The sequence below is a fragment of the Vicugna pacos genome, chromosome 8, assembly GCF_048564905.1.
Source record: "Vicugna pacos chromosome 8, VicPac4, whole genome shotgun sequence".
Taxonomy (NCBI): domain Eukaryota; kingdom Metazoa; phylum Chordata; class Mammalia; order Artiodactyla; family Camelidae; genus Vicugna; species Vicugna pacos.
The window spans coordinates 60,588,503-60,602,516 of record NC_132994.1 but is presented as its reverse complement, the minus strand read 5'-3'; the positions used below and the strand labels follow the sequence as shown (position 1 = coordinate 60,602,516).

General features: G+C 37.4%; 1 protein-coding gene across 12 annotated transcripts in view; it reads right to left on the bottom strand.

Annotated features, from left to right (window-relative positions):
* Positions 1-14,014, bottom strand: part of UTRN (utrophin) — a 448,326-nt gene that overhangs the window by 142,117 nt on the left and 292,195 nt on the right. For 10 of the 12 annotated variants that reach the window (XM_072965969.1, XM_072965972.1, XM_072965970.1 and 7 more), the window contains one exon: positions 1,485-1,657. In XM_072965969.1, the coding sequence (XP_072822070.1) occupies positions 1,485-1,657 (173 nt within the window). Of the gene's footprint in view, positions 1-1,484; positions 1,658-10,850; positions 11,308-14,014 lie in introns of those variants that run through there. The other 2 variants (XM_072965977.1, XM_072965976.1) reach the window with 2 other exon arrangements.

Below are 14,014 nucleotides of genomic sequence, written 5' to 3'. Positions count from 1 at the left end.
TAGCCAGTTGAAAATCCAATTTTAAGCAAGTATAAGTATATTCTCTCACTGTACCATACTCCCTAATTTTCCTCTCTTATTAAAAAAGAGTAGCTGGTTGATGCTTACATTATTTCCACCAGAATCTTTACACAGAGGTTTCCACAGTCATTCTACATTACCCCCTTTCTTTAAGTGTGAAAAGAAGTGCAAATCTCCCTTTATGAGCCCCCAGAAGAATAAAAATCTTTCAGGATTATCTCTGCAGAAAGAAAAAAATTTAAAAAATTTATTCACAATAAATAAATAATCACTGAAGACGTCTGCACTCCATGGAGCACTTCTGTGAAATCCAAACATCAGTTGAAGCAGATCTGCTGAGTCCCTTCATGTAGGAAAAAATAAACTAAAGGCTGTATTAGACAGCCTTCTTAAGTAGATTAAGAGACTGTCAGATTATCCCAGTCAATCTTCACGGCAATCATGTGGGTTAAATATTTATATTTTCATTTTGCAAAAGAGAAAACCAAGGCTCAAAGAGACCAAATGACTTGCCCAAGATCAGTAAGTAAATAGTAAAGTCAGAGTCAAATTCACAATCACTTGGTTTAAGGTTGTACATTTTTCAGTATATCATACCATTTTTGAACTTTAAAATTTAAGAAATGACCCAGGTGCTAGAGCTAGGTCTTTCTACCAACATTTTTCTTTTATCTCTTTGCTTAACAACATGTTCTCAGTCAGTTTCCACTAAACTTATACCCAGTTAGGTGCTGTCTGCCATCTAGTAAATTTAACTCTAAAATGTTTTAAACTCCCAATGATAATTGTCACAATAGCTCTTTCTTCAAGGTCCTTTCTTAGCATTCTGGTCCTCAAATTCATCCTTATTTAACTTTACTTTCTCCAAATGGAGATGTGAAATCATCAGTGTTCCATTTTAGTGTCCATAAGTGATACTTAATTTCTAAAAGTACATCTTCAAATTGGACTTACAAATAGCATGATGAAGAAAAACACGTTTATTGCCAGAGTCAAAAAGATCTGGATTCAAATCCTGGTGTGGCATTTGTTGGCTCAACACCTTGTCAAATTCTTTATATTCATTAAAACTCGGTTGCCTCATGTAAAAAAGGATTTTACTATTCATTTCACTAGGATTTTCCGAATACTAAATAAAGCAATGTTTGTAAAGATCCTAATACAGTACTTGGTCAATGTAAACAACAGTTAGCAGGTACTGGTAATGTTATTGATAACACTGATATCATTATTATTAGGTTTAAAATATGATATGCAAATGTGCGAATAGTCAGGAACAGTTGGCAGGGGGCACTGGATGTAAATGGAGATAAAACTAACTTAAAAAAATAGGCTTTGCATTTAAATCTTAAACCATTTCTGAAAAAGTAGCATGGTAGTAAGGCTCCCTGTTCTTGTCCTGATATACAAAAATCATAAGCTCCCACCCCCATTATTTTTATTCTGATACTGACAATGCTGACCTGATGCTGGCAGACTTTGCTTTTAAGTCGTTCCATCTTTGGTTCATATCGTCCAGTCGATGCTGAAGCATAGTGGCCTCTTCAGAATTTCCCAAAGCTTTTACCATCTTCTGCCTGTTTCCATCAATACTTTTAAATATGTCATTGTGGGCGTCAATTTCTGCCTGGATGTCCTAAAGAGAAAAAGGCAAAGAGATAATGAAAATGTAAGATGCTGCCGTCAACGTTACCAAACACAGCTTTATTTTTTGATATTCCACAGATGAGTTTTTAAAAAGGAAAACAGTTAATTTCACCTTACATGATAACAAATTTTAAATGTTTTCACAATTCCTACACTGAATATAATAGTTTTCAAATCCTTAAGACGCTGATTTCCCCCATTCTTAAAAACAGAATGTGTTATAATATAAATTTCATGTATCAGCTAGTTAGATATTCAAATTCAATGACAAATACTTGAAATTTTATACAATTATTGTTGCCAAATCACTGAACTTCGCATTAATTAATGTCCAAACAAATTCCTTCTCCCCTTTCCACATAAGCAAAACTTCCCTCAAAATAAGAAGTTTTATAGAAGTCACTGAGGTATTACATAATTTTAATGTTTTTTATATTTAGATGAACTTATAGTTCACCCTTTCAATCTAATAAAATTTATTTCTAAAATTTAAAAAAGCATTTTCATAAAAATGTTTATCCTCATTAAGAAATAAAAAATGACAAAATAATATTCCTTCCATTAAAAGGGAAAGTATTTTGTTCATTTTTATAAAGTAAATTTGTATATAGTTTAAGTAAAATAAGAATCTTTATAAATTAGTAATAAAAATTTGTTCAGACTTTGAGGAAGCATTTTGACAGTTTGCATCAAAAGCCTTAAAGCTGTTGAAATAACCTATCCTAGGAAGATTTATGTATAAACACATTTATCATATTGTTGATTGTTTTTAAAGTAAAAGCTATCATAATCCATTAATGCTAATATATTAATAAGTTTTAAATTGGAGGATATAAAACTATATATTATGATACGCTAATTTTTAAAGGAAGTGTTTAAATTAGCATAGGTATTTGTAAATCATTGCACACACAAATTAAACACTATAAGAAATAAAGCAAGAGTGTGATCTCTGTATAAGAGGATTAAAGGTGATTTTAGTTTTATTCTTTATACTTCTCTGAGTTTCCAACCTTCTATAAAGAAGAGTCTCTTTTTGTAATTAGATAAATATAAGACATTTAAATTTCGAAATACAGAGGATCTTATCAATTGTATTTTAATATTATCTCATTATAAGGTTGTCAACACAATTTTCTGCATTAATTTGGCGATCACCTTTTCTTCATGAGTAAATGGGACGTGTAGCTAACTCTAACTCTAGTATGACAGCCACTACCATCCCACAACCAAGTATGAACTTACAAACAGAAAAACAGACACCAGAGGGAGCCGTGAAGGTGTAGGGTGAGTCCCCATGGCATTAACTGGTAATGCACATTAAGGCAACATAGATCAGAAATAAAAATTATGTTTCAGGAAATGAATCTGAATTAGTAAAAAGAGAGCAAACTCCTAAATAATACAGTTTTGTTAAACTTCTCATCAGTTTTCCTTTAAAAGCCTCATTCTTAAGTTTCTTCAATTCTACATGAGCGCAATAAAAATCTAAACAGAAATTCTGCAAAAACTCAGAGTATTGCTGTTAATCTAGAATTCACTCCTGATAAGCAATCCATGTATTCCACCAAGAACCAAGGCTTCGGGCCAGCATCAAAGTGATTGTTCTTCAAGCATCTACAGACCTACTGGTAAAAAAAAGTATCACTTACAGGAGGTTAGGGGAACAACTGCTGTATTGTAACTTATGGGAAGATATGTGACACCTAACATGACATTAATAGGGTCATATTTGAGAAGTGGGAGAGGTGGACACAAAGTCTGATGGACAGCTTCTGCAAAATTTATGCTCCAAACTTGCAAGCCAACCAATCCCTGGGTTATCTGACCCTGACGACAAAGCCAGATCAGGTCTCCCTGCATAGTACAATTTTTATTGTTAACTCAGAGTTAAATTCAGAGTTAACCCCTGAACAAAACTCTGCGCTTATGGACTCTTCTGCATTTTACTAGCACCCCAATCCCAGAGAGTGCAGAGCAGACACTGATGGTGGAGCAGGGAAAGCAGAGCCAGATACTGATTCAAGGTTCTCAAGTTGGGCAACATTATGTATGCAAATGGCAATCTAGTTATAATCTTAGCTTGTGGTGTTTCAAATAGAAATTCTCAGCAGAAAAGAAAAAGAAAAGGAAAGTTCTGTTGAAATATTCTTTGATACCATCTCCTGAACAACATAGTCTTATCCCTTAGAATTGAACTGTTCTATTTTTGTGTCCTGAAATGCATTTTAAGACATCTAAAGAGAGACATTAAAAGATCAACAGTTTTAAACTTGGGTAGTAAATACGTGTGCTAGTCATCTTTCTCAAGAAGCTCAACAACAGAGAAAGCAAAGCCTCTCTTTGCTCTGTGTTGCCAAGGAGAATCTGGCCTCTAATTTCCTGCATAGGTTCCTAAACATTATCATCACTGGACCACACCCAAAATCACCAGGAAACTTTAAACCACAACTTCCTGAAGTAGCCTGACTTATTTGCTTCCTTTCATATGCAAGAGACACAGAAAGACAGAAGCACATTAAGATTCATAAATAGCTTTCTCAGTTTCAGGAGAGCATTCCACCACACTAGGAAATTTGGATACCAAAAGCAAGAAGCAAATTTGGCTCTTCACATTAGATCAGGTGATGTCTTTTGCAGTCCGGCCACAATAACAAATGGAGTGAAACAGAACTACATTACCGGCCCAGTTCATGATTATAAATATTTCTATAAAGTTTTGGTTAGAAGTACCACCAGTGAATTTTTTTCATGTTGGAATTTAAGTTGCAATATATGGAAAACCTTCCACACATGAGCCTCATCAAAAGTTAAGAAGAAAATCAACCACCAGAAAATGACCGAAGAAAAGGAAATCAGAATATATTATTTTTTTATTTAACACTTGGTGGCATATTTATTTGGCCAAATATAGAAAAAGCTCCTAAAGACACAAAATCAGAAGAAATAATATTTCTTCTGCATCCTTCAGAGTCTCTGTTACACAGATTAACCCTAATGAAAAATAGACACAGATAGATGACAGATAGAGAGAGAGATATACAAATGCATGAAAAAATGTATAAATAAGTTCATCTTGACTGACTGGCATATTAACCACTGAAGTGCCAGGAAACACCAGAGAAATAACTGGAAGGAAATGTAGTAATCATTTTGTTTAATCTCTTCATTTAAAAAATGTAACATGGAGAACCTAAAATTATTTACAAGACTGCACTGCAAAGCCTTGAATAAGCTTTGCACTGGAAATGCAGAATTACACGCAGTTAATGAATCATGCTCCTTCACAGATCACTGTGCAATGATGCACTGGTTTTAAAGTCAAGATGCCAGCATGGGAGGCTGTCAGATCATGACCCTGATGTACCATCAAATGCTAAAATAAATTAAAGTTCTGTGAAAGAGGGTTTACTCTCATTGCACAGCTGGGAGACTTGCCCTACTAATGCTTACCTCTGTCACCTGAAAGCCTTTCTAACCATTAAATAAACATTCAAACACAAAATGGTTATTGATAATTAGTTATGGGAATGTAGTCCATCTAGAAGCACAAAGCAATGCTCTTCCAAGCATTTAACATAAGCCAGTCATGTGCACAGAGGGGCCATAGCAAGGTATTCAAGCCGTTAAACTAACATTTGAAAACAGACGAGAAGAAATATTTTCAAGATTCACTTGAAAGGTTTGAAATGTACTTTCAAACAATGTAAGCATAATGTAGAAGGTTAAGGAAAGTTAGAGGTCAGAATAAGAGGACTACATATTTCTCCAAATAAAACACTGTCAAAAGCCTAAGGCGCACACTTTGGGAAGAACCTTGCAGAAATTTACAGAGGTTCACAGATCAACAATTAATCTTTTTTATACAACACCCACTACCCAGGTCAAAATAAACTTCACAAATAAAGGAAAACATTTATTTATTTACTTAGTTAATAATTGATATTTTAATATCAGTTTTGCCCTAATTGGACATTTCTTTAATGACGTCACCCACAGAGGTATCATATGCAAATACCTTATAATGTATATCACATAAATTTTCTTTATAATGTTTCTACAATCAAGTAGTAGCTGTATGTAATCAAAAATATTTCCTTAGATTATAATAAGCAGAACTGTCCGAACCCTCTGACAGGAAACAGAGATTTAGAATAGTTCCATTAGGAAGTCTTCAACAACTAAACTGGTGTTAGAGCAGATTCATCCTCTTTGGGCCTTGCTGACATAACTGTGGTTTATTTTTGCAGGGCCTATTTACCTAACCCTACACAGCCAGAGCAATGTTTTCTCTTAAGGAGTCCTGACCTCTTCTCTGAAGGTGAAGAAGTGAGGTTAGCAACGACTTCCCAGCTATATCCCAAGGCTCAGGCTAAATCAACAAAGTGAACCATTAGGGAAAAGGAAATCTACTGTTCCTTTCAAAAGTAGGACCAGTTTAGGATCAGTTCTCAGGAGCTCAGAAGGATCACTGCGAGAGTTTCAGGTTTTGAAGATGAGGGGTCATAACTTTCTAAAAAACTAGTCAGGTGTTACCTAAGAAAATTATACAACTAAGTGATACCATCAGTCATTATTTGCTATGTAAATATGCTTTGAGACAGTTTGTGAGACTTCTGGGAAAGTGAGTAATTACAATTAATCAGTCAATTAATTGTAGTAATTAATGTCAACAAATCATTCAATTAATTATAAACTACCTCTCCTTTCAACAATGAATCTCATTTTTAACCACTCTATTAATAATTATGGAATCAAACTTTGAAAAACAAAAGAAAGTGGTGTCACCTGATCTACAGTAACATGTATAAAGTAGGAAATCAATGCCAGTAATCTTCTGCTCCCATTATCTGGGATATAAACATACGTTAGACAACAGAGTAGAAAAAATGTTAAATTACTAAGTAGAACAAATTTACAATTAACTGCACTTCCAAGATAATTTGAACAAGCTAACTTGAAATGATATCAATCAACAAACTACATTTTAAATTCCAACATAGCAAACACCGTTATTAGGAAAAATATTCTTCACAACAACAACAAAAAATGTTCCAAATCCTCGACTCTATACCAATTGCTACTTAAACACACTAAAATCCTAGTGAATTAAAATACAGTGGCTTTCCTTCTGAAGTGCACTTTATATAAGCAGGTTTGATCTGCACATGAACACAAGTTTCTTAAGAACAGATATTTTAAAATGTTTCCATGTGATCAAACTATTGCCCCACCTTAATTCCCCAAATCAGATTGTATAACTAAAATTGAACGGGTCTGAACACCCAGTCAAAGGTTTTTGTATTTTAAGTGTTTTAAACTACAATCCTGGGGCATCCAACTCTTCAACTCCTGACCTGTGTAAAAGCAGTTCCTATGGCCCAGAAAGCTCTCAGTTTCTTCCCACAACACACACCCACCCACATACCCAGACACCAGCACACAATCTCTGTTTCTTCCTTAATCTTAAAGCCATCTTTTAAGTCCCAGCTTAAATGTAATTTCCCCAGGAAAATCTTCACTACACTCAGATTAGATTCTATCTGCCTGTTACTCCGACAGCTCCCTCTCCTTATGCTAAATCACACACTCAGAGAATATAGACTTGTTTAAGGTCTGTATTCTCCTACTCAACTGTAAATTCAAAGAGGGGAGGTCCACTCTGTTATCCACCCAACGCTTGAACTCAGCCAAGTCTGGTACATACTGTGCACTTCATAAATACTTACTAAATATTGAAGAACTGAGTAGACTTTGAAATTGGAAGTTTACTGCGTCTTACAAATTGAACAGCAAAATACAGGCTCTGATTAATTTTAAATATTGATCATCCTAAAAGAGGTCAATGTCATAAAGGAAATTTAGCATTGAGTGGTTTTGCTCTGTATCGTCACTATGGGAAGTATCTTTCCCAAAGGATTCACCAAGAATGGTACTACACAGACACACACACACACACACACAACCCCCTTAGAGAACTGCCATTATCATTAATCATCTAGCAGCAGAACCGCATAAGTTAATAAAAAGCAACAGTCACTCAAAATGTCACCAAGCTAAAACAGTCCCTTACTTCCTCCTCTGTGATTACTAAATAAATGGAACACACAGTACACAGTGCAGATGGCTCAAGTATGACAGTATATTCACAAACACTGAGGCCATCAGATACTTCCTTCAGGAGGTATTTTCAAGGAGAAAATTCATTAAAGTCAAGGTAGCAATAAAACCAGCCCATAGGTTGGATTTCAGAAAGGTGCTCTGGTGGATCAGCTGTGTCCAGTCAACTGCTGAGTCTGAACCAGGTATACGGTCACTCTGGTCACAACTGCTCACCCCTCATCTCCTGACTAGGTGATGCGGACCTGCTTGCTGGCAGGCACATCTTGCCACAAGGTCATCCTCCCCTGGTGAGACGCTCCAGTTCCAGTCTCCTCTTTCAGACCACGTTGGGGCACCTGTGGTTCTCTCCCAGTGGAGTTTCCTGATCTTTGGTGAGCTGTCACCTTGAGGAAACAGTAGAGAATGCTTCCTACCTCCTGGGCCCCTAGGAACTCCGAGTCCCAGATGAAATTTGCCCATCCAGCTTATTCTGGAAAACCACCATCCTGGCATCACGCATTTTGGGACCAGATAACCAAACTACAGATCTCAGCTGTGGGCCAAACATTCATGTATGAACAGATACACAGTATCAGTCACAAAACCACGAGATTTCTTTAAAATTAAAAAATATCAACCAGATATCCTCTTCCAATTTACCCCACAAACACACTGCTGTCTGGAAGTTATGCTGAAGATCTGCTGTCATCTGGAAATTTCAGTGACCTGATCAGTCTGTACCTTTCCAGATTAACCACCATTGGAAGACCCACCACTACCCCAAACTTGTGCTCGAGTTTTCTTAAAGTCTGAAATGGTTTCAGGAACTGAGCAAAATACTTCTTTGCTATGGTAACCTAGCATCAGCCTGAACTATTACAATTACTGATAAGAAAACTGCGAAGCCACTAAGCTTAGTGTTTTCTCCAGAAGCGAATCACTAACACTGAGGAAAACAGACTGTTACTCAGCTTCTGAAGGTATCATGTGGCTTTTGCCTAGAGTGGTAAGCCTTGGTCTTTCCCTAGAAATGGCATTCTTCCTTTCCAAGTTGCAGGAAGGTAGTCGTACTTGAGAGGTGTGAAGTAGTGGTACCTTTCCATAATACATTCCTGGCAATGAATCCACGTAGCATAGGCTAAATATGTGAGACAGCTTTTGTGAAAATACACAAAGGATTTTTTAGAAAGACTCAAGTTGGAGAAAAACACATTCATGTATGACAACTTCCTACAAACGAAATATGGCAAAGAGATTAACTTTCACACAGGTTTTTATAAAAGCATCTAACACAAAAATAAACATATCTGGAAAACTACAGACTGTGAATTGCAGCAAGATTGTTGCTTTGAATTTGCTCTTTGTCCTCCCCACAAAAAAAAAAAAAATTTCCAATTAAGCCTTTGACAGGATTAAGCCTGTAGACTTTTACTGTCAATTCAACCACTAAAATAAAAATATGAAATGTGCAGATACTAAGGTTTAGGAGTTAAAGGAGGAAACATACTAATATAACCAGAACTTGTAACTCTGTCAATGAAGTGGCCAAAAGGCTGAAGCAGGTTACTAACCTCTGGTATCTGACCTGGGCTTTAAAGACTAATGGCAGCAATTACAATATAAAAGTCTAGCTATTGCCCACAATTACTGCCTCTCAGGGGGTCTTAGTAATGAATTATTCATGTAACATATGCCCTATACCTTTTTAGGAAGAAACAGACAAATCTATACAAACCAAGCTAAAAGATCTCTTTATGGTCATAAAGTTTGTCACCTGCTGTTACCAGCTGCCATAAAAAAGTATTCTCTCTCTCCTCCACCCCTTCTGAATGGTGAGCAAGTTGAACCAGGAACTATCTTTTACCCTCAGGAATGCAGGTGCTTAATAACGTATTAAAGGGAGAGGTCAGAATGAGCCCTGTGGTACAATCCTTAGACTACAGTTGGGGTGCAGGGAGAGAAGAGGGGAGGAGGGAGCATTAAACCAGGAGAAGCTGAATTCTTCTCTCTCCATCCTCTTCCTGCTACATGGTTTCTGCCATCAGGAGGCACGCAATGACTCCAATTGTTTTGGAAAAGCTTTCAAACTTTTTAAATGACACGATTTTACACCCTTTTCCTTGGGCAATGGTGGTTTTGTAAGAAAAAGCCCATTTTTCCTTAAATGACTCGATATAGTCTTGCTTATATTTGTACTTGCAATGAACCATAGGGTATTCGGGGTGAAAGCCACTGACCACATCTTTGACAACCGGTAAGTAACTGATTTATGCACAGAGCGAGAGTCCTTTGCCTCTTTCCCTCCTTTTCTTTAAAGACGGGAAATTGAAAGAAGATAGGTGCTCGGCATCCAAAGGCCAAGGAAGGCAGAAGCCCCATGAGCAGCATGTTGAGGTTTTCTGTTTTGTTTAACTATAAATGTAAGGTAGCATTTGGCAGGCTAGACTCAATCATAGAACGTGCCAAGAACTTTCCTATGGAAAAAAATAACTAAATGCAAAAGTAACGATCCAAGTGTTAAGGCTCCACAGTGCACACGAGCACTCCACATTTAACACCGACACAACCAGAAAGAAAAAGAGATCAGACGTGCCATTGCCACTGTGAGGCATCCTCTCCTGACACTCAGAACTGAATCTTCAGAAAGGAGGTGGAGAAGTCAGTGCTCAGCCACTGCAGGGAGATAAACCTGCAGGGCATGGAAAACAGAACCCATGCCTGATGAAGTCAGACTTTGGCATGAAAACCTAGTGTTGTTGCTGGTTTTTTTTCCTTTTTTCCAAAATAACTTTCAATTAAATTACCAGCCGATTGGAGTACAAAGGATCTCTTCTGATGTGAAATTCTAAAACTGGCAGGCATCACAAGAAGCCCTCCTGACCAAAGGAAAGAATTGCTAACTTGATCTCTGGTTGGAAAAAAAATTTTTTTAAGAGGATACAAAATCAAATATGCCTTAGAAATTATATTAAATAATCAGAATCAATAGATTTGCTGCTGTCTAAATACACAGTGGGAGAAAAAAAAGACAAGAAAAGGAAGGAGAGAAAGTACAGTCATGAAGTCAGCTTTCCGCATACCTTTTCGAATTTTGTCAGCAATTCCCGTAAGCTGAAGTTCAGACCAATCATCGTCCAGTAGCCCTTGAAGCCTACATCTTCTCGGCAAACTTCCTTCAGACAACAGCGTTTAACTTCTAAAAACCGTATCTTTTCTGGCTATACTTTAAAATCCTTTGCAAAATCCTTTACAAGCCTTGTCCTTGAGCTATGGTCCATGAGCAGCAGCAGTTTGCGCTGGGACATTTTAGCCACCCCACCGTGGGTCCGGTATTTCATAGACTTCGGAGTTCGCAAGGAACAGACCTGCTTGTGTGTTCTCTGGTAGTTGCGTTCCACGAGGCTGGCATGGTCTCCTTTTTCTCTGGGAAGCCCAGGATCCCCTTCTGTTCACCTCACTAATGACCTGCAGCCCACGACTGTTCTCTCCTGGGCCCCGAGCTTAGAGTTTGGTCTCAATTACACACAGCAAAAAAGAAGCTATATCCTGGAAACTTGCATGAGAGGAGGCCAAAAAAGGAAAAAAAAAAAGAAAAAAGGAAAGAAAAAAAAAAGAGCCAAGTATTACCAGTTTCCTCCATTCAGACTGGTTTCAGAAAGAAAAAGGAAAAAAAAAATCCTGGATAAGGAGCCAGTTTTCAAAAAGCATGACTTCTGTAGAGTTTGAACAGCAAGGAGGGCACTCTTGTCTGAAGAAACACCCAAACACGGGACAGGAGGCCACCAGCTTGCACTCTCCCAGACACCGGCAGCCTGTGTTGCTATGGTAACCACCAAGCTAGTTTCAGTCCGTTTCCCTAGGTCAGGCTATGCCTAAGGATGCTGTGTCAGTGCCACAGAACTAAGTTACCGAAAAAGTTGTTCTATCTGCCCAGAGGAGAAGTTCAAGCAGCAGGTCCCACGGCCCCCTTTGCAGAGTGTGTGCCGGGGAGGGCAGCCGCATCAGCTTTGGCATCTCCTCTTGCGGACCTGACAGTGGTGTGGTAATCTACTAGTCTTCCCAGCAGTTGTTTATTATTTTAATCGGCATCCTCCCTTCCACCACCCCTCACACACAGTTTGAAGTGAAGTTCACTCCCACTTCCTGGAGGCTTCCCCGCCCCAAACTGCAGTATAGTATCTTTCAAATTGTCATGATCCACATCCCAGTTTGGAGCCCACCCCTGAAAACAAAAGGGGCTAGGTGCACAGAACAGTACGAATCATGAAACAAAATCTGTGTGATCAACGGTATTATTTCTAAAAAGGTTTTTAACAGCAAAATGATGGGGAAAATCCTTTTAAAGAAAAAACTGTTTTTAATCTCAATGGCTGTTTTCATGTGGGGAATCTACTTGTTTCTGAAACAAAGCTTAATAAGTGAAACTACTCAAAATGTGAGTAATACTCAGTTACTGTTAAATGTGCCCTCTATTTTGATGTTAAATTGTTACCGGCACTGAAAGAAACACTATCGTCTACAAAGTTTTAAGAGTAAATGCTTTCAAAGAAAAAGTTAAATCCAAATGATGTACTCTTTGCACTGCTATTATGAACATCATTCCAAGGCAAAAATGTGATTTTGTTTTTGCATTACATAGCTATTTATTACACCAATAAAAGTATGACAGACATGTTCATATGAAATATAGTTCTCCAGTTGTATGAAGAATCTCATCATAATTACAAAATGCTCTTTAAAGTGACACTATCACAAATGGGATAACATTAATCTTAATATAACTAAGTTTGCTTTCTGCATCAGGGCATAGAGCAAAGAAAAAAAAAACCTTTGAAATTAGAATATGTGTCTCCTAAAAGATTATTTGAATTACTTTAATATCAAAAATTGTTAGCACTCACTTAATCATGTGGAGAAAACGACTCCATTAACAACAGAAGAAAACAAAAATCCAACAGGGAAAAACGAGGTTATTGTTTTTTTGGATTTGCAAACCATTTTTATTTCCATGTCATTCCCAACTTATTCTCGTATCAGTATTTAAATAGCATGTGTTTTACATATGTGGATCTACAAATTCAACAAGCTTTTAAAATATTTTCATCGTTTATTCATAAAAACCAACGTGTCTCCAGAGGAAGGCTGGCTTTATGAGATTTGTAGCAGAATGTGTTTCACCTCAAAGTACCCAATTCAGATTTATACACAGACACAATTAATGTCAAAAACAAGTCTGGTAAACTAATAATTACCCAGAAATTTATAAATAAAATTAATCTATGCAGTTTGTATCAAAAAAAATAAATAAAACACCAAAAACACTGACATCAGCATGAAGACCAGTCATCAAAAAACGAAGGTTAGAAACACACAGAAACTGACCAGGCTGACCCTGATCTGTGAGAGCCCTGCGACCACATGCTGAGATCTTTCAGCAGCAACAAATAAACTTTTTACATAAATACAAGACAAAAGGAACCACCAGCACCACCGTCACCACCTCCAGCAACATCACCACAAAAAATAAATAAATAAAAGAGAGAGAAAAAGAACAATCTTTCTCAGCTGGGCAAACTTCCAACTACCACCCAGGGTGCCGGATGATTGTGATCAGAGACGTGTGCAAACATACAGCCTCCCCCGTAACCCCCGCCCCACCCATGCACGTATCAGAAGAGTGAATTAAAGAAAACCTCTATGGAACTACAGACAGTACCACAGTCTTTCTCTGAAGTACAGCCTTATGTTTAAAGGGTTCTTACATCAAGAAGAGGATGGGATGTTATTGTTAGAGCTCCAAATATCTTGTCTCCTTAGACACGGCTAATCTTTATGGAAAAGCAGCAGCATCCTGCATGTTAAAAACTCTTCCCAACAGATAAGAGCTGGGGAAACTTTACCAGCATGATAGGTACCTCAGTCCTAGAAGAGATAAAGACAGGATAAGGAAAGAGAAGAAGAGTGTGGCCCCACATGGAATTCTAAGTAGAGTGTCTGGAAGTCAAAGTCTTCATGCCAGGTACTTGCTTCCCTGCAAATGACGTGCCCTGCAGATGCGTGATACCCATTCTCAGAACTCACATCCTCTGCTTGGGCAGAAAAGCAGACACTTAAATAAAGCTCCCTACTCACAGTTATAAAACATCAAAAACTAAAATACTGATGAACCTAGCTATGAGGACATCCTCTTTAGGAGAAAAATGGGGGAAAATACTCAGTGGATCCATGTGGAACCAGTCAAAAG